Source organism: Ursus americanus, chromosome 6 (genome assembly GCF_024610735.1).
Source record: "Ursus americanus isolate L20-20 chromosome 6, mUrsAme1.1.p, whole genome shotgun sequence".
Taxonomy (NCBI): domain Eukaryota; kingdom Metazoa; phylum Chordata; class Mammalia; order Carnivora; family Ursidae; genus Ursus; species Ursus americanus.
This window is the reverse complement of record NC_142132.1, coordinates 34,373,390-34,399,605: the sequence shown is the minus strand read 5'-3', so window position 1 is coordinate 34,399,605 and position 26,216 is coordinate 34,373,390. Positions and strand designations below refer to the sequence as shown.

The 26,216-nt window shown below is 36.4% G+C and overlaps 1 protein-coding gene across 2 annotated transcripts in view; it reads left to right on the top strand.

The window, feature by feature from the left end:
- TNKS2 (tankyrase 2) overlaps window positions 1-26,216 on the top strand; it is a 64,817-nt gene that overhangs the window by 13,125 nt on the left and 25,476 nt on the right. For both annotated transcript variants that reach the window (XM_045809867.2, XM_045809866.2), the window contains exons 2-14: window positions 880-1,104; window positions 3,270-3,365; window positions 6,916-6,952; window positions 7,120-7,195; window positions 7,563-7,657; window positions 9,895-9,961; window positions 12,686-12,872; window positions 13,901-14,022; window positions 16,837-16,928; window positions 17,012-17,090; window positions 19,911-20,082; window positions 22,605-22,684; window positions 25,974-26,119. In XM_045809867.2, the coding sequence (XP_045665823.2) occupies window positions 880-1,104; window positions 3,270-3,365; window positions 6,916-6,952; window positions 7,120-7,195; window positions 7,563-7,657; window positions 9,895-9,961; window positions 12,686-12,872; window positions 13,901-14,022; window positions 16,837-16,928; window positions 17,012-17,090; window positions 19,911-20,082; window positions 22,605-22,684; window positions 25,974-26,119 (1,474 nt within the window). The remainder of the gene's footprint in view (window positions 1-879; window positions 1,105-3,269; window positions 3,366-6,915; window positions 6,953-7,119; window positions 7,196-7,562; window positions 7,658-9,894; window positions 9,962-12,685; window positions 12,873-13,900; window positions 14,023-16,836; window positions 16,929-17,011; window positions 17,091-19,910; window positions 20,083-22,604; window positions 22,685-25,973; window positions 26,120-26,216) is intronic.

Here is a 26,216-nt window from a genome sequence, read left to right as displayed (position 1 = left end):
AAGAAGTTGCTTGCGTTGTGCATGTGACAAAGTAGGGGCTCCTTTGAAGACACCTGATGTCACACCTTTGCCTGGGATCACTTTTATCTTCACTGCATAGACAAATATAAACTGTAAGTAGATTTATTTGTTGCTATCTCATAGTCCCCCAATTTAGTGGAACCATTTTATATAGCAAGAGTTACACACTTAAAAAGTCTGAAAATGTATGCTCCTAAATATGCAGAACTCCATATTTGCAATTAGAAATGCTGTTATAGAGTGGAAAACATTTGAACTTTGGGCTTTCTGTCACGTATTTCATAACCATTCTCTGAAGTTAGTAGTACAGTTGACCCTTGAACAATGTGAGGGTTGGGATGTTGACCCCCTGTGCAATCAGAAATGTGCATATAACTTTTGACTCCCCCAAAATTTAACCACTAACAGCCTACTGTTGACCATAGAAGCCTTACTGATAACATAAACAGTGGAGTAATACATATTTTGTATATGTACTGTATACTGTATTCTTAGAATAATAAGAGAAAATACATTCACAGTACTGTTAAAAAAAAATCTCCTTATAAGTAGACCCATGCAGTTCAAACCCATGTTGTTCAAGGATCAGCTGTATTACCTAAACCATTAGAGAGACCCTTGGCTTTCTCATTAAGATTATTGATATATTCCAGATCTTTTCGTTATTTTTTGAATTGTTGAATCTTTTGTTATTATTCATCCAGAGGCATTTTAGCATGGCTAAATGGCTAGTATGTATCGATACTTTATTGATACTTATCGATACTTATTGACACTTTAGCATGGCTAGTACTTATCAATACTAATTGATATATTTTCTTTGGCACACTTAAATGTGGATAATTTGCTTTCTTCTAGGTTTTGGGCGGAAAGATGTAGTCGAATATTTGCTTCAGAATGGTGCAAATGTCCAAGCACGTGATGATGGGGGGCTTATCCCTCTTCATAACGCATGTTCTTTTGGTCATGCTGAAGTAGTCAGTCTCCTTTTGCGACATGGTGCAGACCCAAATGCTCGTGATAATTGGAATTATACCCCCCTCCATGAAGCTGCAATTAAAGGAAAGATTGATGTTTGCATCGGTAAGACTATTTACTTTCCAGAATTTTCCTGAAACAGTTTGTAACTATTCTGAGTCTAAGTTGAATTCATTTGTTAGTATGATCAAATTCTGCCAGGCTGAATTTAAATACTAAAGAACACTTGGTGATTTAATCTAATCATTATTTACTGAGTGTCTGCTTTTATATGGTATTAAGCTTAAGTTCTTTAAAGAAGAGAATACAAAATTCCTGTTCTCTAGAAATTTAGATGCTCCTGGGAGATCAGACACATGAAGAACCAGGTAAAGTCATGGTGGAAGTGAACAGGAAGTATTAGAGGGAACTGAGTACAGTGACTTGGTTGGAGTCAGGTTGCTTCTTCCTGGAGTCTTTCCTGGAAGTAGTGGGAGAAGGATTAAAAAGGTAGGTAGACTTCTTTATAAAGAGCTTTGAATTCCAGGTTAGGGAGCTTGATACTGTTATGGAGGTAGTGTGGAATCATTGAAGATTTTTAAGGAAACAGTCTGATGAGAGTATATTTTCAAAAGAGTGATCTGGTAGGGGGCTAGGTTGAATAGATGGCATCAGGGAGACCAGCTAGGAAGCTGTAGAATAATTCAGATGAGAAATGATGAGGGCATGAAGTAGGATTATTGTAGAATAGAAATGGCAGGATAAGTACAGAAACATTTGAAGGACAAATTACCAGTCATTTAGATTGCTTTAACAAATGATAGAGGATTTACCTGACAGGTTGATCACTGACAGAAAATTATCATTGAAAAAATTGCTTATTTGAGAGTTTTCATTAATCTGGTATTGACTTTTCTGAGCCTACCAGTCAGGGATTTGGGACTTTGCTTATCTTAGCTCTATTTCCTGATGCAAAACAGGGACGGTGGAAATCCTTGGGACAGATAGAAAACCAGGTCTGTGCACTAGGAAAAGTCCAGGTGCTTTAAGCTAGACTTAACTGTTCTCCCCTTATCCCAAAGCCCCAGATCACTATACTGGTCCCTAGCTTAGTTCAAGTGAGGTCATTTATAAAGACTCAAAACACATTATCTAGTAACCTCTGCCCAATTCTCCTTTCCTGTGTGTTATCTAAGTTGCTACTCCTGCTGCTTATAGTCCTTTTCTAGTTCCTGAGTCTCAGATGTATAAATAATCAGCTTTAATAATGTAGGGTTTTCCAAATATAGTTATGTCTTTACTGTCCAGTATGGTAGCTGAGGACTTGTAATATGGCTCATTTGAATTGAGATGTACTTTTTACATACCAGATTTCAGAGATTTACTTTGAAAAAAAGGAGTGCAGAAATCTCAGTTTTATATTGATCACAATATAAATAAAATATTGAAATGACAGTACTTTGGGTATAGTGGGTTAAATAAAATGTGTTTAAAATAATTTAACCTGTTTCTTTTTATTATTTTTAGTGTGGCTACTAGAAAATTTTGAATTACATATGTGGCTTACATTTTATTTCTATTGGCCAGCACTATTACAGGTAGTAAGTAGTAGAGTAGAATGAATATAACCCTGTCAAAGAACAGGAGGTAGGCTCCCCTTTCTGCATCTATTTGCCTGTCTTTCCCCAGCACCTTACTTACAGAGTGTGCTAGAATATCTTTATATAACAAATAACAATACAGAATATAGCACAAGTCTTTTTTTTTTTTTTTAATGTGCTCTGGGATGTAATATAACGGTTTTGATATGGGGTTTGTTAATCCTACAGAGAGTATTTTTTTCTTTTTTAAAGAATTTACCTGTATGAGTTCATTTTTTCTTTTTTAATTCCACAGATCCCTATTCCTGGGCTATCTATAGCTTTAGAAATTCCGTTTTTGTTATGATAGGACAGTCTTTAACATAGGCAGTCGTTCATTTGGAATGAAAGAACATGCTTTCAAGCAAACTAGCCTTTTATTTCCTTATATACTCTTATCTGTCCTTAGTCACAAAGCAAAGGAAACCTGACATTGAGCTTAGGGGACATTTATTTAATGTGTCTTGTACATAAAATAATGCAATATTTTATATAATCTTAATCTTTAAGATATAACATTTAGCATGCTATCAGGATATGAAAGGTCTTTAAATAACTCCAACACCTCTGGACCAAAATTTTTGAGAAGATGATTTACTAAAATCAAATTGTCATGTTACCATTTTGAAAGGTAGTGTTGCTATGTTGCAGTGCTCTTACAGCATGGAGCTGAGCCAACCATCCGAAATACAGACGGAAGGACAGCATTAGATTTAGCAGACCCTTCTGCCAAAGCAGTGCTGACTGGTAAGTCTGTGTACTCACTTCGGGTATTCTACGAAGAATATAAAAAATTGAGCTTGCTAGGTAGACAGTCTGCTTCCTGCAGTTAACGACTTCAACTAGATTTTCAAAATACTCTCAGTTCAGTTGTTACTCTTTTCTACATCTGGACAATTGGCATTTGATTCTTGTCTAAGAAAAGTAAAGCTTTTTTTTTTTTTTTTTAAGATTTTATTTATTTATTCGACAGCGAGAGACAGTGAGAGAAGGAACACAAGCAGGGGGGAGTTGGAGAGGGAGAAGCAGGCTCCTCTCTGAGCAGGGAGCCCGATGTGGGGCTCAATCCCAGGACGTTGGGATCGTGACCTGAGCGAAGGCAGACGCTTAATGACTGAGCTACCCAGGCGCCCCATCTATTTTTTTTTTTAATTGGTGTTTAAATTTGTGCTTCCGGCCTTATTTCGGTCAGGGGTAATAGATAATTGTGTGTTACTATCATGTATTCAGGATATTTTTTAAATGTCCCTGCCTTTTCCAAGCAAAAATGAACAATTGGGACTACATCAAAATAAAAAGCTTTTGCACAGAGAAGGAAACAGCCAACAAAACTAAAAGGCACCCTACAGAATGGGAGAAGATATTTGTAAATGACATCTCTAATAAAGGATTACTATCCAAAATATATAAAGAAATTAGAAAAATCAACACCCAAAAAACAAATAATCCAATTAAAAATGGACAGAAGACATGCATAGGCATTTCTCCAAAAAGACATATGCAGATGGCCAACAGACACGTGAAAAGATGCTCAACATTGGGGCACCTGGGTGACTCAGTCAGTTAGCCTCCCATTCTTGATTTTGGCTCACGTCATGATCTCAGGGTCGTGAGATCGAACCCTGGATCAGACTGCATGTCCAGCATGGATTCTCTCTCTACTTTTCCCTCAGCCCCTTCCCCCACGCCACTCTTGGGCGCATGTGCACTCGAGCTCTCACTCAAAAAAAAAAAAAAGATGTTCAACATCACTTATCATGAGGGAAATGCAAATCAGAACTACAGTGAGCTATCCCCTTACACCTGTCAGAAAGGCTAAAATCAGCAACACAGGAAACAACATATGTTGGTGGGGGTGTAGAGAAAAAGGAACCTTTATGCATTGTTGGTGGGAATGCAAACTGGTGCAGCCACTATGGAAGACAGAGTGGCGGTTCCTCAAAAAGTTAAAAATAGAACTACCCGAAGATCCAGCAACTGCACTACTGGATATTTACCCAAAGAATACAAAAACACTAATTCGGGGCGCTTGGGTGGCACAGTCGTTAAGCGTCTGCCTTCAGCTCAGGGCGTGATCCTGGCGTTCTGGGATCGAGTCCCGCATCAGGCTTCTCCACTAGGAGCCTGCTTCTTCCTCTCCCACTCCCCCTGCTTGTGTTCACTCTCTCGCTGGCTGTCTCTATCTGTCAAATAAATAAATAAAATCTTTAAAAAAAAAAAAAAAACACTAATTCAAAGGGATACATGCACCCTGATATTTATAGCAGCATTATTAACAATAGCCAAGATACAGAAGCAGCCCAAGTGTCCATCCGTAGATAAATGGATAAAAAAGAAATAGTATATATACACAATGAAGTATTAGCCATAAAACAGAATGAATTCTTGCCATTTGCAACAACATGGATGGAGCTAGAGAGTATAATGCTAAGTGAAATGTCAGTTAGAGTAAGACAAATGCCATATGATTTCATTCTCGTGAGGAAATTAAGAAACAAAAAAACAAGCAAAGAGGGAAAAAAGAGAAACCAAGAAGTAGACTTCTTAACTATAGAAAACAAACTGATGGTTACCAGCAGGGAAGGTGGGTGGAAGAATGGGTGAAATAGATGATGGGGATTAAGGAGTGCGCTGTTGTGGCAAGCACCTGGTGATTAAAATAAAAACTTTAAAAAAAAGAAAGCTTAAAATATTTGAAATCTCAGAAATTAATTTTTATTGACCAGTGAATAGGTTTATGAAACATCTCCTTTTGAAATCAAAGAATTTATATTTCCAAGCTGGCACTGCCTAAAATGCTACTTTTCTAGGCATTGTAGTTGTTCTGATAAAAATTTTTTGTAACGTATATGGTTTTATGATAAGGTTCTATATAGGCTGTCAGTTTTAAGAAGTAAATATTTTAAAATCTAAAAAAAATAAAATAAATGTCCCTGACTTTTCCAGATAACATGTTTAACCCCTTTATGTACTATTTTTTAAATATATTTTAATCTTTTTTTTTTTTTTTTTTTATGAAAACCTTTCAAAAAGCTCTAACTGTTCTCTTTTCTGAACAGAGGATTCTGGGCATACCAATTTCAGTGCCTTGAAGAATGTCAGTTATTCTCTCATAACCTGTTCATGTCTTTGGAACCTATTAACATGTATAAGGCTTAGTCTCTAGGTTCATTTTAGACTATCAAGCTTTTTTGAGTAGTAGTATCCATTTCACATGTTTCTCCCTCATCAGAGTGTTTCCTCTTAAGAAGCTCTCTGCCATACTATTTTCTGGATTCTTATCTGTGTGATCACCATGAGAATCAACGTCGGATCTAATATTCAAGAGTCAGAGGAGTTCTGCTATGAACTCTTGTGCTTGGACTTTGTGATATTTCTTCTGGTATTACTGGGAAAATTTAGATCAGTCCCCCAAAAAGGTTCTAGAAAAGCAAGCTGTTATTATAACTATCACTTCAGTGTTCAATTCTCCCTTCACTATTCCATGCTATATTCCCTGCTTTTCTCTTTTTAAAAAATCTTAGGACTCAAAGAATCCTTGCATTAGCAATCAGTGTATATTTGTATTGTGGATAGCAGTTCGGATTTTATTTCAACAAATCAGTAAATACTGTCTGTTATGTTAAATTATGTTAATTTAAGTTGTATTCATTTTAAAGTTTTGTTTGTATTCATTTGTAAATATGGAGGCTATAGGCATAAAGAGTTTATATTTAATCCTGTTTTTATTTGTATATATTTAAAGTAGCACTGTAATTTTAGTGTTGGAAAATCTTATGCATTCATAAAAATATTAACAATTATGTCTAGTTTGTAATGCCATAGATTGTCTTTTGTTACCTCAATAATTATGGCATATTGGATTTTGTTTTGTGTTACTTTTGAATGAAGTTGTGAGTGCATTTTGTCCATTGCACAAATAACATATTGGTTTTAGGAAATTTGAGGAGTAAAAAGAAAAGTAAAAGCCCACCAGTAACCTACCACCTAAGACAAACTTTGTTGAAATTTTGGTATATTTTCTTCTTGGCTTTCCTTTTTTGGTGCATATTGTTTTCAAATAGCTTCATTACATAACATTGGATTTTTTTTTTTTTTACTTTCATAACAAATGTATTCCATGTTCTTCATATAAATATTTTTAAACTGCACAATAATCTGTTAATTAATCATTTTCTATTTGTTGGAAATTTATTTCTAAATTTATCTACTTTATAGTTCATGAGGATCGTTATGCATTAAACTGTTATTACTTTTGTGATTAACTTTTTAAAAATTTTTTCCCCCTAATTCACAGGTGAATATAAGAAAGATGAACTTTTGGAAAGTGCCAGGTGTGTACTGGTGTTATAAATATGTATCGTGAATAACTTCATCATTAATTTTTTTAAATAATAAGGAAACTTTAAAAAAGAATGAATTTTTGTTTGATCACATGTATGTCTCCAGATAGCATCTGATGAAGAATACAAATTGCTAATACGTTTTTTTTGTGTGCTAGGAGTGGCAATGAAGAAAAAATGATGGCTCTACTGACACCATTAAATGTCAACTGCCATGCAAGTGATGGCAGAAAGGTACTTCCTTTTGCAACTAAGTTGTGTTCATCCTCCCGGTAACATGAAAATGCATTTGTCTTAGTAAAAATTAAAACATTTGATGAGAATGCTGATACTTTCTTTTAAGCAGTAATTTGGATTAATTCTTAAACTTAGTAAAATTTTATTGATAATAAATAGTTGTTTGCTTCCTATTTACAATAATGAACTTAAAAACTTTTATACAATGCCATCAGTAAATATGTTGGATTTTGTAAAACCAAATTGATAACTATGAAGATACAAAGTTTTTTTCTGGATTTCTGGTATTGTATTTGGATTTTTACTTTTACACACATTTTTTAAGCTATTGTAATTTCATTAATTTGTCTGATTAATATTTCAGTCAACTCCATTGCATTTGGCAGCAGGATACAACAGAGTAAAAATTGTACAGCTGTTACTGCAACATGGAGCTGATGTCCATGCTAAAGATAAAGGGTAAGTAAGCATTGGGGGAAAATGAGGATTTCTTAAATGTTACTGTCTTTATAATTATCTCTGTAACCTTATAAAAATCTTCTTGCTAAACAGTATAACATTATTGAGCTTTTACAATATGCAGATTGCTCTGAGGACACAGGGAATTATAAAACCTTAAAGCTACCACACATAGGACTTACACTACACTTCCAGAAGCAGGAAAAGATACCTAACAATATAAGTTCTCTACTAAGTGTGAGGTGATAATAGAAATAGTCCTGTAGGAGTTCCCAGGAGGGAACTGTCAGTGATGGCTGTACTGGACAGAAAATCCTTTGGGGGAGGTGATACTTGAGCTGGACTCAGCTCAAGAAAGCAGAGAGTTTAGGGAACATCATTGTGTGAGAGAATTTATGTGAAAGGATGTGCTAAAGCAGATACTACAGCATATTTAAGAAACAGTGACTAGACCAGTGTGGCTGGGGAGTAATGAAGGTTAGGGTTGGAGAAGTAGGTAAGAACCAGGTTTTAGAGGACTTGGTATTCTAGTCTAAGGAATTCACGCTGTGAGCCACAGTAGCCGTTGAAAGATCTTAAGCAAGGGGAAAGATTCGTTCTAAAAGAGTTTTAGGGGACACATTCTGGGTAGTAATGTGTCAGGTAGTTTGGAGAGAAAGACCAGAGTCAAAGAGCAGTGAAAGTAATCATTGTAGGGGTTCAGGCGTAATGAGGATCCATAATAATGTTGTAGAGGAAGGGAAATGAAGACACAGGTGCAAGAGCTATTATAGTGTAAGAATGGGTAAGATTCATTGACTGTCGATGTGAGGAGAGAGAAAGGAATAAAAATAGAACTGCATTTCAAATTCTGAAACTGAACGACTGATACCCAATGATACACATATTAAAATCCAGGAGGGAAAATTATTTTGGAAGAATTATTTTGGAACCAGAACTCTTGGTTTTGTGAGATGATGAAGGAAACTCAAGTAGAGACAGCCAGTTGATAATTGGAAATGAAATTGGTGGTCAGGAAGGAAATCCTACAATAAAAACTGGTGAGGGGTGCCTGGGTGGCTCATTCGGTTGAGTATCTGACCCTTGATTTCCACTCAGGTCATGATCTTGGGGTTGTGAGATCAAGCCCTGCGTTGAGCTCCACACTCAGTGGGGAGCCTGCTTGAGTGAGCACTTTCTCTCTCTAAAATAAATAAATCTTTTAAAAAAAAAAATGGTAAGGAAAGCCATAAGCCTTTAAAGAGCAGACAGGTAGAATTACAGACTGTGAGTGGCCATTACTCACCAGAGGCCATCATGGCAGTGTCTGTGGTAATTAGTGAGTGATGCCCAAGGAAGAGCAGCTTGAAGGTACAGGTCAGGATTTTAAGGTTCCACTGTACCTTCCTATATAGGAAGTTCTTTCTCCGTTGCTATCATGAAGGAATTAGGTTTAGTTTATTAAGTAATTTACGCTACAGAATCTGAAAAAAAGTTTCAAAGAAGAGCCAGTGTTTGAGCTCTGAGTTTGGAAAAGATTGTAGAAGTAAACCAGGAGGGAGGGAAATCTGTTTACACCAAGGGGACAGTATGCCCAGAGGCATGGAGGGAACTGCACGTGGTTGAGCATACCATCATTGAAGGGTAAGGCTCCAGAGAGTCAGACTATTGCATGCCAGGCTAAGCAGTTGAAACCAGTTTTCAAATGCAAGGAAGAACCAATGAAGGACATTAAAACAAGGAGTAACTACATTAGGGGGCACGTGGGTGGCTCAGTCGGTTAAGTGTCCACCTCTTGATTTCAGCTCAGGGTGGTAGGATCAAGCCCTGCATGGAACTCCACACTGGGCATGGAGCCTGCTTGAGATTTTTTTCTCTGTCCCCCACCCTCTGTCTCTGTCTCCCCCTCTTAAAAAAAAAAGAGTAGCTACATCAGATTTACTTTTAGAAAAATCTGGCTACAGTTTGGAGGCGAAATTGAAATAGGAAGCTGAATAGTACAGGAAGAAATAATAAAGGCAGTGGTGGTAGCCTTGGAGGAAAAAAAGGTGGATGTGGGAGAGACTTGGAAGTTAGAATTGTTAGAACTTAAGTGTTCAGATGGATGTTAAATTCTGTGCATTTCTATTAGAAGATCACAAAAGCTGTTTGCTATTTAAATCTAAGTGTAAATTTAAGTTAATTAAAATTAAATAAACTAGGCCTATAGGGAATCTGTATTAACACAAGCTTCTTTTCACCTTCCCCCCCTATTGTAGTGATCTGGTGCCCTTACACAATGCCTGTTCTTATGGTCATTATGAAGTAACTGAGCTTCTGGTCAAGGTTAGTTCCCTTCTGTTCTTCTTAGAATTATATAAAATCATTTGAAATACATTATATACCTGTTTACTATGTGTTTTTAGTGCTTGGTGGATGGGTAGATATAGAAGGAATATGTATAATCATAAGATGTAGATGATTGATAGGTCAAACATTTGACTGCTTTGAGATTTTTGAGATACTTTAAGATTTTAAATATAAAATAGCACTGTCATCTTGTGAATAGCACCTGAAGTGATGCTGTAATTTGTGGCTAACGGTGAAGTTTCAAAATTCTTGAAAATATCAGAAAGCAATTTTTAGTGATTCATATATATTATTAAAACCAGTTGTTACATTTGCAAGATCTTCCCAGTTATACTTTGGGTTGCAGAAGGCTCATTTGTAAGCTGCGCTTCTTCCAATATGTTGGGAGGCTCTTGTTTAACAAACACCCTCCCAGGACTGAAAACAAACTTATTTTGCTCCCTGTTGGATGAAAATAGAAGATACATACTCTCCTTCAGAGTAGATACAGGAATGTTACCCACACCTATTTCCTTTTGTCCCCCAGTTTCTACACATATATTTAACCACATTCTTGAGGCTTCTCTTACTCTTCACCATTCTGCCCCTTAATACTTTTCCTCATTTCTAGCAGCAGCCGTCATGGGTAGTATATTTGTTTCCAGTGCCTCCGTGCTTGCTTTTTGGCATGTGCTACAACGGAATATCTTCCCGTAGAAATGACTTCAACGATTAGATAATCTGAGTAGCCCCTAAACCCTTTTAAATGTATAAGGCAGCTACAACATTATACATTTGTAGCAGTAATGCTTTTCTTATTGTAAAACTGAATCTTGAATTCAGTAGAACATTTGGAATGTTACCGTGGATAAAGGCGAAACATGAGACAGATTGCATTGGGACCTACAGACAACTGAATGGTGTTTTCCTAAGACCCGATGTTCAGTAAATAAGAATGGCAGGCTGACTAGAGGTCATATGTATAGAAGAGGTTAGCTGAGGTGAGGGTGCAGTTACCAGAGCAGTCAGGCTCAGGAGTGTCTGGATTAGGCAAGTAGACAGAGACAGGGAATACAGGCAGGAGGTGTAGGCAACACTGAGTCAGTTGGCAACCCTTGCTAAACAGTTGGCTAGCAGAAGCTGGCATTTAACTGCAAACATTCACTTAACTGCTTTTCATGACCTGGACACTGTAGAAATAAATCGTGATGTAGTTGCTTAAGAAGCTAAGGTGATTTTATGCCAGTAGTAGAAGTATAGTGTCAAAAGCAAATGTAACAACAGATGCAAAGTACTTTTCTCAGAACACATTGAGACTCTGTTGTTATTCTAGGCACTCAGTAATTTCTTTAATGGAGCTTTTAAACTGAAGCATATTTAGCTGAGGGCCATGAGGGTGAAAGGAAATCTAAAACCATCTGATAAGAAAGATGAGTGACGGAGCTGAAGGTGTTTAAACTCAAAAAGAAAAACGTAAGAGTTGCTTTCAGATATTGCCAAGAGTACTGATCTCTTTTGCTCCAAAGAAGACTGGTAGATCAAAGTTTAAAATACATATTTAACTTAATGTGGAAGAGAACTTCTAATAAGATGAGTTATCTAGTAATTATGAAAAGTCATGTTAGTTGAGAATTAGTACTGAAAGTACTAAAAGAGTGAGTAGCTCATTTGCCATCTGCAGGAATGCTATGGGAAGGAATTGTGAGAGATGAGAGATTGAGCTAGAATGACTTCTCCAATACTTGGAAATGGCTGAAATTAAAAAGACTAACAAATACCAAGTATTAACAAAGATGGAGGAACACTAGAACTCAAATACTGATGAAGGCAGTGTAAGAATACTACAGCCACTTTAAAAATAATAATACAGCTACTTTAGAAGACTATTTGTCAGTTTCTAATAAAAGTAAACCTGTATCTAATGTATCATCCATCCAGCAGTTCCGTGCCTAGGGACATAGCATGTGTCCATAAAGAGACTTACAGATGGATGTTCATAACGCCTTATTCAAAATAGTCAAAAAGAAATAGTCCAAATGCCCATCAACAGGATGATGGGTAAGTGAATTATGGTCCATCAATACAGTGGAATACTATTCAATAATAACTATTGATACAACAACATGGATGAATCTCAGAAACATGGTGTGTGAAGGAAGGTAGACACAAAAGTACATACTGTGTTATTCTATTCTCATGAAGTTCAAGAACATAAATCTAATGTGGTGCTAACAGAATGGGGGCATGAATTATCTATAAAAGGAACGTGAGGGAACATTCTGGGGTAATGAAAGTGTCCTATATCTTGAATTGGATGATGGTATCATGGAGATCTATGTGTGTGTGTATATATATATATTTATATATATGTATGTATATGTACAATATAAAAGAACTGTGTTTATTGTATGTAAATTGTACCTCAGAAAAGGGAGAAACTTAGAAAAGGTGCAAGTTAAATCTAAAGCTTCATTCTTAACTGTTTTTAACAATAAAAGAGTTAAGTAAGGCCCCTGTACATAAGCCTAGCAACCAGCTACTGGTTTTCCATAGGGAAAAAATGTATTTCCGAAATAATAGGTTTAAAAAGTGAACTTTTAAGATATAGCCTGTTTAAGCTTGCATGATGTTAAATTACACAGTACTAATAATTCTAAATTCTCTTTAAAAATTGAACACTAAATATATGCTTTACCCTCCCACCCCCTTCCAACCCCTCAGCATGGTGCCTGTGTAAATGCAATGGACTTGTGGCAATTCACTCCTCTTCATGAGGCAGCTTCAAAGAACAGGGTTGAAGTGTGTTCTCTTCTCCTAAGTTATGGTGCAGATCCAACACTGGTGAATTGTCATAATAAAAGTGCTATAGATTTGGCTCCCACGCCGCAGTTAAAAGAAAGATTATCATGTGAGTATAAAATGATGAATGTTCAACCAGGATATTAAAATACCAACAAACTAAAAATTTGTTCTTTCTCATTTGTTTTTAGAAATTTTTAAATAATGGAAAATTTTCCTTACCCGTGGGTATCTATTGTTCATACTAGCATATTTAGTCATCTGGAGGTTTCTACTCATTCTACTGTTAAGATGCTATGAAAAGAAAATATATTTGTATTTTTTTTTCAAGTCAAGTTAAATGAGATGGTATGTTTTTGAAAAGAATGAATTTGCGTTTTGTTCCCATCTTTGGTGTGAGTTTCTTATTAGTCTGCCTTGTTATTCGTAGGATCGCTGTCTTGTAAACATGGTCCCCAGATCTTAACCATCTAATATTCTTTGGTATCTGGCAGTTCTTTGGTTTTCTGTCTGTAACTGAAGTAAATGTAGTGAGAAATAACCACCTAGTTCAGATACAGTATTGTTGTACATTGATAGGAAACTTGTATTAAATTTGTATTATTCTGAAACAATAAAGGATAATGGGTGGTTTCACAAATCTGATGAGTAGAAGAGGAATCTTGAGAAAATACTCTTTCATTTATTCATCAGTAGGTGGTTCTTGGAAATATTCAGTTTTCTAGCCACTAGTTCTCTGATGTGTGAGCAAAATCATCTGCTACCACCATGATGTTAGTGTATGAACGATTGATCACGCTTTGTTTTATTTCTTTACTGAGAAAAGTTCTCTGCTTTGGAAAATTCTTAGAACTCTCTGGTCTGGTAATATATTGCAGTACTCCAGATTTCTACAGACCAAAATAGACCCTGAGTTGGCCATCAGCTAAATCTGTGTATATGTTTAGGGATAAATTATATCATAACTGAGGGAAACTGGTATAGCACTGTCTCTTGGGGGGTTATATTTGGAGAATATCTTTAGAGCTTTTATTTGACTATTTTGGTCAGATTATTTTGAAAATAATTTTCAAAAAAATGCTAAGTATCTTTTACTAGCTAAGTCCCATCAATTGACATGTTTTTCTCTTCATCTAGATGAGTTTAAAGGCCACTCATTGCTGCAGGCTGCACGGGAAGCTGATGTAACACGAATCAAAAAACATCTCTCTCTGGAAATGGTGAATTTTAAGCATCCTCAAACACATGAAACAGCATTGGTAATATTTCAGATTGAAGTTTTTAAGATGCAATAACCAAAAACATGTTGAACTAATCATAATGTCCTACTTCTAGTAATAGATTTGTTTTTAAAAATCTGTGTTTTAAAAATGCCTGAACATATATAAAGAAAAAATGTCAAGCAGTACAGAAAAATAGACAATCTCACCCCCCCAAAAGGCAGTACTATTATTCATTTGAGTATCCTTCCAGAAAAAAAATTTCATTCATATACTGGCGTATGTTATATGTAGCTTTTTTATTATTGTAATAGTACATATTGTTTCCTTATTATAAAAATTATAAATGCTTGTAATTGAGAATTTTAAACCATCTGAAAGTAATGAAAAAGAAAATAATTCTGTCATCCATATAACAACCACTTGGTTTTCCTTCCAGTATTATAATTTTTTTCAAATTTAGATCTGAAGTCTCTATGTATCCCCTCTATACTATGTAAATAAAGTGTCTATGTGAATAGAGGCTACTTCGCTGATAGAGGTAATAACACTTCCGTGGAGCTGTAACAAAGGAGATGAAAATTGGGCAGTCTATAGAAAAGCAGTCAGAGAAGAATGAGAGCTAGTAGGGATAAAGTGATGGAAGATAGGAAGGCAATGGTGTAATCAGAGACTACCTTAGAAATACCAATTTTTTAAAAAAGATTTTTATTTATTTATGAGAGAGGGCATGTGAGCAGGGGGAGGGGCAGACTGGGGGAAGAGGCAAGGCTCCCCACTGAGCAGGGAGCCCAGTGCGGGGCTCAATCTCAGGACCCTGGGATCATGACCTGAGCCGAAAGCAACACTTAACTGAGCCACCCAGGCTCTCCAAATAGCAATTTAAAAGGAACAAAATCAGTCTTGCTGTATGAATTGCAGAATGTGCTGTGGGGGAGGGAAGAGGACCCTAAATAAACCAGTGTGTTTCAGGGCAAATTTAACTCATAGTCTTACTTACCTAATGTTTTATAGGTAATTAATTTTCTTGGTTATTGGTTAATTTTCTTCCTTATGCTATGATGTAAACTATGTGAAGGTTATGTAGAAACATATCTATAAAACATATTAAGCCTTCTTCTAACTTAAGTTGTAAAAAATGTCCAAGTAAAAAAATTGCAAAGCTGCAGACTATTAAGAAAGGCTAGTGCAAATTTAAAATCACAACATTATCAAGATGGTGCAGAGAAATTTAGAAAGACTGACAGGAAAATTTTCTGGTCTGAAAAGCTAATACTACATATTATCTCTCCCTAAATATTCTGCTATTAAACAACTTATTTTTGTTATTAACCTCAAGACATACTAGGAGTTAGGTATTGGTGGATAGTTTTGGTGCAGGGGCAGTGTCTTTCAGGTTTCCAGGATGGGTCAGAGGAGTAGGAGTGCGATTTTGAAATGGGCCTGATCAGGAATTCTTGGAAATAAATGATTTGCATTCTGTGTACTATCCCGATAGATGTCCTGGGAAGATACTCACAACATACCAAAGTAGCTATGTTTACCAATTAGAAATGGTTTTATTGAAGGCAAAGAAATGATTTTGGTGACAGCAACCACAACAAAGAATGAATCTGAAGCAAAGTCATGAAGATCAGATAAGCTTTACAATTAACAACAGGTTAAAATAAGAGAACAAATTCCATATGTACTGCGTATTTAGGCGTATGGAACAACTTAACAGTTATCCAGAACTTTTATTCCATGAATTCCCAAGCTTCAGTTTAACTTCATATTTTTACATTGACCTAGTCATTCATGCATCCAGACATTTATTGAACACCTGTTGTAAATGACTATCATCCCCAATATTGGGGATGCAAAGATTTGGGACATGACCATGAGATACATTCTAGGTGTATAACTAGCAAATCCCTACCTCCTGTCTCCTTTGCTCTTTGATATACCATAGATATAGATGCTATAGACTCCAGCTTAGAGTATATCATCTTCTCCCATTGATTTTGACAAACAGGTAATCCAAGCTCCTTATTCTATTTGAGCAACTGGTTGAGAAAGAAGTAAATACTAATCTTGTCAGCTGTTTGATCTGTGCTGTTACCAGGCAGCCTCCAGAGCTGATGAGTGTCTTTTATTACTTGATGTAAAGAAACTCCAACCTTTGGACTGTTTTATTAATTAAACTTTTAAAAATAACATAGACACCATGCTATGTGGGAATAGCTTTGAAAGGAGTGTTGGTGACATTAATTTAAATTTTCATCACATCAGCAGTGGCTTTTTTAAAGATACAGGGCAACTATAAAACTTGATCAGAATATTTAGTAACATTTCTGATAAATAAGATTTGCAGACCCGGCCAGAATTTGGTAATTGTTATACGTTCTATCCAATAGAAAGTCTTTGAGTAGCAAAGTCAGGTCAAAAATAAAACAAAGAGGGGTGCCTGGATGGCTCAGTTGTTAAGCATCTGCCTTCGGCTCTGGGCGCGATCCCAGCGTTCTGGGATCGAGCCCCACATCAGGCTCCTATGCTGGGAGTCTGCTTCTTCCTCTCCCACTCCCTGCTTGTGTTCCCTCTCTCTCTGGCTGTCTCTCTCTGTCAAATGGATAAATAAAATCTTAAGGAAGGAAGGAAGGAAGGAAGGAAGGGAGGGAGGGAGGGAGGGAGGGAGGGAGGGAAAGAAAGAAAAAGAAAGAAAGAAAGAAAGAAAGAAAGAAAGAAAGAAAGAAAGAAAGAAAGAAAGAAAAGTTAAATAACTTCTTAGTTGTTCTTGATTGTAAACACAAATGTTCTTAAGTAAAAATTAGTTACACATAGGCCTTGATTAATGCTGCAATTTAAATTATCTAGCATTGTGCTGCCGCATCTCCATACCCCAAAAGAAAGCAAATATGTGAACTGTTGCTAAGAAAAGGAGCAAACATCAATGAAAAAACTAAAGAGTAAGTCTACTTTTAGTAATTAAAAATTATTGGCACTTTTTTTTTTTGAAAATACATTGATTGGATGACTTTTTCTTTTTAAGATTCTTGACTCCTCTCCACGTGGCATCTGAGAAAGCTCATAATGACGTTGTTGAAGTCGTGGTGAAACATGAAGCAAAGGTATACTTCCTCTTTGGTAATCTTTGGTAATCCAATGAGTTATTTTCTGTTTAGCAGATGAAACTCCTGGCTTCCTAAACTGTTTACTCTCTCATAAGTATTACTTTTTTCCTGTTAATCTATACTTAAAAATAGTCTAGCAGATACTTTATTTGATTTTTTGCTAGAAAGCCTAAGGATTTACTCAAAAATACATGCTTCCTATATATCCTTCCTTCTCCATTTCTTTTAGTCACACCCCACTGGTCAAGTTATCCTTAAGGGCTTTTTGTAACGGAATACTCTTCATAATATCCTCAGCTAGAAACACACTGATTATGACCAGTCATCTCCAGTCTTCTCTCACTCTTGTCTTCTGTTCCTTGGCTACCATGATAACTCTTGTTGTTTGCCCCAGCCACAGTCTTGCTCTGTTATTTCTGTGACTAAACCAAAGGACTTGGAACAGAAGGAAATAAATTATTTAAATAATTTGATGGAGGGGCGCCTGGGTAGCGCACTCGTTAAGCGTCTGCCTTCGGCTCAGGGCGTGATCCCGGCGTGCCAGGATCGAGTCCCACATCGGGCTCCTCCGTTGGGAGCCTACTTCTTCCTCTCCCACTCCCCTGCTGTGTTCCCTCTCTCGCTGGCTGTCTCTCTGTTACATAAATAAATAAAAAATCTTTAAAAAAAATAATAATAATTTGATGGAAAACAGTTCCCAAGTCAGTGTTCTTTAGTTGGCATTTGTATACAAAGCATTTTATTCTTGAAATAATTATGTTTTCATCAGGCTAGAAATCATCATTTCTTACCTAGGAACTTTAAAAAATACTACTCAGTAAAAGATACACATGGCATCCCAGATTGGAAGAGATAACAGTCCCCTAATTCAACAGTTTTGACAGGTTTTAGCCACGGATCCTTGCCTTTTCCAAACAAAATCTTTAGTAGAAATTCATTATGTAACAATGGAGCTGCTCTGAATGAAGGGAAAAGAAAGGAGTAGAGACCCTTAGCCCTTGGGTGACCCCAGGGCTCTTCCCTAAAGGTGCTTTGCAGAATAGTTTTCTGACATGTCTTTCCTTGGGTTCCCACTCATGGAACCATTTAGAATTCTTTCTACAACTTCTTGTTTGTGTTTCCTCTCAGTGTCCTAATTTCTCTTTGGTGGAATTCTTGATAATGTATAATCTCAGTCTTTCCTATTGTAAATTATTGAATAAAATAAAGTTTATTCTGCTTGACTGCTTGGCATATCTCGTCTATCTGTTCTGTAACTTTTCATTGATTGCTTTTTTTCATACATGTGGTGCATTACTAGAATATCTGGATGCGTATTAAATCTCGGTTGTGAAACTCAGTGAAACAGTCCTGACTAGTGGGGCCAACCATCTAGGTTTGTCCAGGAACTGAGGGATTTCCAGAAACACAGGACTGTCAGTACTAAAAGCGGGGAAGTCCCAGGCAAAGCAGGACCAGTTTGTCACCCACATCTTAACACAAAGTGGTACCCAAATAAAGTTTTCAAGTGGGTGTATTTCACATTTCAGTGAGTTTGGGTATGTGAATAAGTGGATTAATTGTCCTGAACATTTTAAATCAATTTTCAAGTCCCCTAAGCTTGGAGACTAGCAATTTATAATCCAGTTTTGGTTTCATTGAGAAAGTCTTACTATATTCCTGTTCAAATATTCTCCAATTCCATGAATATGAATTGGACTATGTCTCAGATCACAGTAGTGGCCACAGGGTTAATTACTGAGGAACTTAATTTCTCACTTACGTTTAGGAAAATTACTTACCTGGTGGGGAAGAGTGCAGGTGGAGATTAGATGGTGGAATTAGCATTTTACTATATTGTCTTACTACATATTCATCAGTTTCTCCTGTTATCTATCCATAAATGTATATATACCTACTACACATTTCAAAGTAATTTGCAAATTGCTATGCACTTTTCCTTAAATACTTCCATGTAGGCATCATCTAGAGGTCAGTATTTATTTACAGTTTTTTTGGGGGTGCAAAACTTACATGCAGTGAGATGCACAAATCTTAAATGTACATTTGCTAGATTTTGACTAATGTATACACCTGTGCTACCAAAACTCATCAAGGTATAGAATGTTATTTCATGGCAGAGGCAAGGCCCCATCCAAGGCAATCTCCACCCCTAGATGCAACAACCATTTCATTTATTTCCTGTGTAGATTAGATTTGCCTGTTCTAGGCCTTCACATCTGTGGAATTGTACAATGCATACTCTTCTGTAAGGCTTTCTCCTCTGTTTGTTTTGGAGATTGATCCACGTACCAATCACTTGTTCCTTTTTATTGCTTAAAAGTATTCTGTTGTGTGAATAGAACATAATATATTTATCTATACAGATTATATTTTACATGATTAAAAAAGTAAACTAAGCCAGTAAGAATAAATGTTTTAATGCTAATTTAGTCTCCGGCTTTGTTACTGTTGTCTATCTTGGGATAGTCACCACATTTCAGAACCTCAGAGTTCCATAAAAACACACGGATTAAACTTTCTTAGGCAATGTCTACCTTTAAATGCAGTAAATATACTAATACTTTAATGCCAAACACAACTGTTATTCAACACCTGCTCTTAATCCAAAAAGGGTTCTTTTCTAAAATCAGCCTTAATAAACTGGTGAATATATGCTCTATATTTGAGCAAAAACACTTGTTTTAGCACTGGATAATAGGTTTCATTAGAGAATAATTGGGATTTTTAAATTTTAGTAGCAGGCGTTAAATACATGATTGGATGGTTTTAAATTTTGATTTACAGGCTAATTTTAGCTTTTTCTGCACTGTTAAGGTTAATGCTCTGGATAATCTCGGTCAGACTTCTCTGCACAGAGCTGCACACTGTGGTCATCTGCAAACCTGCCGCCTACTCTTGAGCTATGGGTGTGATCCGAACATCATATCCCTTCAGGGCTTTACTGCCTTACAGATGGGAAATGAAAACGTGCAGCAACTTCTTCAAGGTATTAAGTGCTTTCGTGAAATCAACTTTGAAAAATTAATCTTTAAATTTTTTCACATAGGGGTGCCTAGCTGTCTGAGTCGGAAGAGCATGCAGCTCTTGATTTCAGGGTCGGGAGTTTGAGCCCCACTTTGGGTGTAGAGATTACTTAAATAAAACTTTAAAAATAAAAATAGTTCTTTTCACATACTATGCAGAAGTTGGTAATAAAAAGAAAATGTAGAATATTTGGCTGTTACTTCTTAATTCATTATACTCAGTTTTTGAAATGTCATTAAATCTTACTAAGATTTTGTTCCAGAAGCATCTGCCTAATTTCTCTAATAGCTGGCTCTTAAGTTTTTATCTAGATAGTGTTAAAGATGTAATAGTTTAAAGACAGGAAAACATAAAAAGGTAGGTCTTTCTCAATTGAGCATCCATAATGATAAATAATACTCTAAAGACTGGCCCTGCCTCTTCAAAGGTCCTTTATATATAAGGCATGTAGAATTTTTATATAAGGTAACCAACTATTTGACTTACCAAAACATATTTAACTATTGAATACATGCATGTTCATTATATTTTTAAATATCTAGATCAAATATCTATACATTTTGCATAAGTTATACATTTCACCCTAGAAATCTGGTCCAATAAATTTTAAAGTGACTTTGACATCTGAAAGCTCACATAAGAAGAAATAGAACCAGTCAAGCCTGTTGTATCTTTAACAGTCATTTTTGATGATCCTTATGCCTGTGATCTGGAAACCACCTTTTGAGAAAAGCACTGAATAGATGAAGGCAGGTTGACAAAACAACCTGGAACCTGCCAAAACTGAACTAACTACAAGACTCTTTCAGGATTCCCTTTAGTTCCTCATATACCACACATTTGTTTCAGTGTCAGTTTTGGGGTTATAACACCAGTCCTATTCAGTTGCCTCGTGATGGAGGATTACAGTCTTACTAGTTTTGTGTTAAGTGCAATTTCTTACCTTTCCAGCTAGTTTTTTGTTTTGTTTTTTTTTAAGATTTTATTTATTTGACAGAGCACAAGCAGGGGGAGCAGCAGAGGGACAGGGAGAAGCAGGCTCTCTGCTGAGCAGGGAGCCTGATGCAGGACTTGATCCCAGGACCCTGGAATCATGACCTAAGCTGAAGGCAGATGCTTAACTGACTGAGCCACCCAGGTGCCCCTCAAGCTAATTTCTTAGAGTAAATTGTCAAAGTAGAATTTCCAGGTCAACTTACAGATAACCTGTAATTGTTAAATCATCTTCTAGAAAGGTTGTTAAGTACCATTTTATACTCCTACTAACAGCATGTGACAAGACCTGTTTGTCAGCACTAGGTATTATGATTCTTAACGTTTGGTGAATGTGTATCTGTGAACTTCAGAAGTAATGCTTTTTTTTTAACGCAGAGTATAGAAATATTGTCAGTGTCGGGGCGCCTGGGTGGCACAGCGGTTGAGCGCCTGCCTTCGGCTCAGGGCGTGATCCCGGCGTTATGGGATCGAGCCCCACATCAGGCTCCTCCGCTGAGAGCCTGCTTCTTCCTTTCCCACTCCCCCTGCTTGTGTTCCCTCTCTCGCTGGCTGTCTCTATCTCTGTCGAATGAATAAATAAATAAAATCTTTAAAAAAAAAAAAAAAAAAGAAAAGAAATATTGTCAGTGTAGCTCCCCCATTTCCTCTTTGCCCACTAATGGATGAAAAAGAAAAACCCAGGATCTCATTATTTTAATTTGCATTTTTAAGATAATATGTTGTAATATTTTTTTCCATTTTTTATTTGCCTTATAACTTTGTTTAATGTTATGTTATTGCCTGACATATTTTTCCAAATCAATATTGGTTTTGCCTTCAGTGTACTACTCTAAGATGCTTTTTTACTCCAGGTATAAAAATATTCACTTATATTTTCTTCTGGTATTTTTAAGGTGTAATTTTTTTATTCTTAAGTCTTTAATCCATTGGAGTTTATTTTGTTCTAAGATATAAAGGTACATGTTTTCTTCCTTTCTTGTGAAATTTTAAATGAGCTATAAAGCAGAATTTCAGACCTGAACATGACTTTAGTTATCTCCTAGTCTCTCTTTTCTCTTTTTAGAACTGAAAAAATCTAAGGCCCCTTGCCCCAGTTCTGATAGCTAGTTAAGGGCAGACCCATGGTTAGGTTTCTGGCCATTGGTCTCCTGATTTAAAGCTTTTCCACCATCCAGTGTCCTTGGTTGTAGAACATGCCATCTTTCATCAGTTTTATATTCCATTTTATTGTTTAAATCTCATTTATTGTTCACATTTACATACATTTTGCTTATTTATATGTATATACATGAAGTGTTTCCCCCAAAAATCTTTTTTTGTCTCACAAAAATTTTTAACAAAGTCTTTCTGGTTTTCCTCTGCTGTGGAGATTTACTATATAATCTACCAAACTGTAAAAGAACTTTACTTTGAGATAAGATGCCTCTCTTAAAGCCTGGTCCTGCCTTCTCCATGGGAGTTTTAATCACTCTTTCCTTCTCTTTTTAGAGGGTATCCCATTGGGTAATTCAGAGGCAGACAGACAGTTGCTGGAAGCTGCAAAGGCTGGCGATGTAGAAACTGTAAAAGTAAGATATGGTCTTATGTTTTTGTTAACTTTGGGTTTTTACTTTCAGTGTTTAATGAATCTCTACTATTTTAATGAAGAGCCTAGTTATTTATATGTGCCTTGTTTTTAAAGGTAAATAATGATAATCTAGTTCTCCGCAAGTAAGAATCATTGTTCAGTGGAAGAAACTTTTTAGTTTCACGTGCATCTCAGTAAATACTTCACAATCACAAATTTAAATAAAGTGCATGTTTATGGAAATAAGTTTCATTTAATGACCTATTTGTCCCCTTAAAAGAATAATATCAAATTGTCCATTGTTTACGTACGACACATAGAACAGGAAAGGGATGAAGAACTAAACAGTGTGTCACTGTGTCGATGTATTTCTTCTGTTTTTATTTCTTTGCTCTCTCTACCACTGTGTTGCCACTTTTCAGAGCTGCTGTCTCCTAGTAATCTTCAGTTCATCTAGCCAACTTCAGCTCTTACAGGGCCCAACTCCTGGGGTTATCCTCCGTAGAATAACCCTTCCTCAGATTTTCCTTTACTTTTTACCGTAGAGTGATATGTAATGTCTTAGTGCCTGTACCAGATACTTCTGTTACCTATAGAAGTTGTATATCCCAGTACATAACTCAGAAGCCTAACGTTTTGAAAGAGCAAGACTACTTTTCCATTCAACTAATATAGATTAAAATTAACTCAACATGTTTTATGAATGAAATAATTCTTCAGTAATGCAATGGGGTTTCGGGTTTTTTTTCCATTTTATTGTAGTGTTATTTTAATTCCCAAAGCTAGCAGGGAGAAAAAAGCTTTGTTATATTCTGCCATCCCTCCCCCCACCTTGCCCCTGGACTTTTTCAAAAATAGTGCTGGTCCTATTTGAGGGAACAATGACTTGTAATAAATTTTATAAAAATCTGAATTTATTGATTTGTGACAGGAGTAGCTACATGAAGCAATTTCACGATATTTCTATTTGGTGTCCTCAATCCTGAACAGACCCACCACACAAAGTCAATTTTAGATTTTCTGAGAATGAAATACATTGGTCTCAGCTGAACTTGAGCTCTGAGGAAACTTATTCACTGTCCTTTTAAATAAAGAGATTTGGGGAAATTGATTTAAAAGTCCATGTGATCTTTTCCTACTGCGTTTTTATGTAGATAGTACAATCATCTCCAAGTAACTTAAGATTTTATTTTTTAAATAATCTCATTTTTCAAAGAAAAAAACCATTATAATGGAATCTTATTGTTTGACGTAATTTATATTTACATTCTCATTCCCTTAAGTGGGAGGTTAATAAGATACTGGAAGGAAGATTTGGTTTCTATTACTAAATACTGCTGACTTGTGGAAAAACAAGTTACTTGAGTTGAAAATAGTGAGCTGATTTTTTTTTTCTGGAAAATTAATTTAAAAATGAAAGGCAATTAGTTAAAGGGCAACTAGCTGATTTTTTTGTTTGGGGGGGTAAAAATTTCAGACGTTCGTGCACGTACATGTGTTAAAGAGCATAGAGCTGTATTCATTATATATAATATTGAAGGCTAGACTTTGTTTTCATTAGGCGTCTCGAGGAAGAAATAAAAGAGCTGGGGCAGGAATTGGGACTTGAGGAACGAAATGATGCTCAGTAATGGATTGAGGAAGCTTGTCCTTTCTCCCTCGTTCTCTGTGAATGAGCCATCTTCACTTACCCCTGCTTTTAAAATCACTTGATGGCGGGGCACCTGGCTGGCTCGGTGGGGTGTGTGCCTCTTAAGGGTTGTGGGTTCAAGCCCTACCTTGGGTGTAGAGATTGCCTTAAAAAATGTTAAGAAAAGAATTCACTTGATAGTAATTTATCTCCACAACCTTTCTAGCCAGTATCTATCTGTAGACGGGGGGTTTGGTGTGAATTACTGGGACAGTAACATCTGCATATTACCCAATGAACACTAAATTATGTGCTCAGTTTGTTTAGTGGTGATCCATCATGCTAGATACTTCTAAGTATTAGAAAACTTGTCTCAGAGTACAGAAAACTAAACTGAGAAGTAGGAAGTAAAGTGGCTGGTGAAAAGTACCCAACCTAGCAGCACTTGGCACATGTATTAAAAATACTCATTCCTGGGGCGCCTGGGTGGCACAGACGGTTAAGCGTCTGCCTTCAGCTCAGGGCGTGATCCCGGCGTTATGGGATCGAGTCCCACATCAGGCTCCTCCGCTGTGAGCCTGCTTCTTCCTCTCCCACTCCCCCTGCTTGTGCTCCGTCTCTCGCTGGCTGTCTCTCTCTCTCTCTGTCAAATAAATAAATAAAATCTTTAAAAAAAAAAAAAAATTCATTCCTAGAGCCCAACTTCAAAGCCATGAAATACTGTCTCAGACGGGACCCTGAATCTGTATATCAAACAGCCTCTTGTTTAGGAAGTATAAAAAAGCTTTACTAGTCCAATAATTAAACCCCTTGAAGTTAAACCCACAGATAGCTACCTCCATTGATTTATTAGGCTTAGGTTATCCCTAAGGGATAGGGGACTTTTTACTACTATTGATAGTCCTTAAACTTTTTTTGAGCACCATGATTTTTTATTTATGTTGCTTTTCTTCCCCAAACATTTGTACTTTTCATACAAGCATGAATAAAAGTGTTATTCTTAAAGCTTTTTCTCAGCCAGGCTTCCTCATCTAAACCAAAGAACACAAATAAGTATTTGACTATTTTCTTAGTTTTCCCAAGGATTGTAAGTGTAGTTCCTTGACTACGAGCATCACCTAGGAACTTGTTAGAAATGCAAGTTCTCAGGCCCCACCCCAGACACACTAAATTAGAAAATCTGGAGGCAGGACCCAGTGCACATGAAAATTTGAGAACTGCTGGTCTACAGCAGAACTTTTTAAACTTTAATGTGCTTACAGATCATCTAGGGATCTCGTTAAAATGCAGATTCTGACTCAGATGGGGGTCTGAGAGTCTGCATTCTTAACAAACCCCAGGATCCAGCATACCTCTACTTACATGTGTCACAAAATGGAAGTTAGAATGCTGATAATTGGTACTTTAGATTACCTTTATGTAAATAGTAGTAGTGATAATGATAAAATTTACCCACTAACTTAAGCAAAAGATAATACAGGCATAGATAAGAGGACCACAGGGATTCCCAAAAAATGACAAGGTGAAATAAGAATAAGTAGTTTCTGAGAATACTGATTCAATGAGACAAGAAATTAAATCAGACGTTTGAAATCTCTACTAAATGAATGAAAACAAATCAGACTGTAGCGTCGTGTGTATACTGTATTCCATCCTGCAGAAACTGTGTACTGTTCAGAGTGTCAACTGCAGAGACATTGAAGGGCGTCAGTCAACGCCGCTCCATTTTGCAGCTGGCTACAATCGGGTGTCTGTGGTGGAGTATCTGCTGCAACACGGAGCTGATGTGCACGCTAAAGATAAAGGGCAAGTACCGACAATTGCCATGGCCTCTTTTCCTTTACCTGACCTTTTTAGGAAAATCTGGAAAAAACATTTTTTTGGTAATTTTATGATAGTTGGT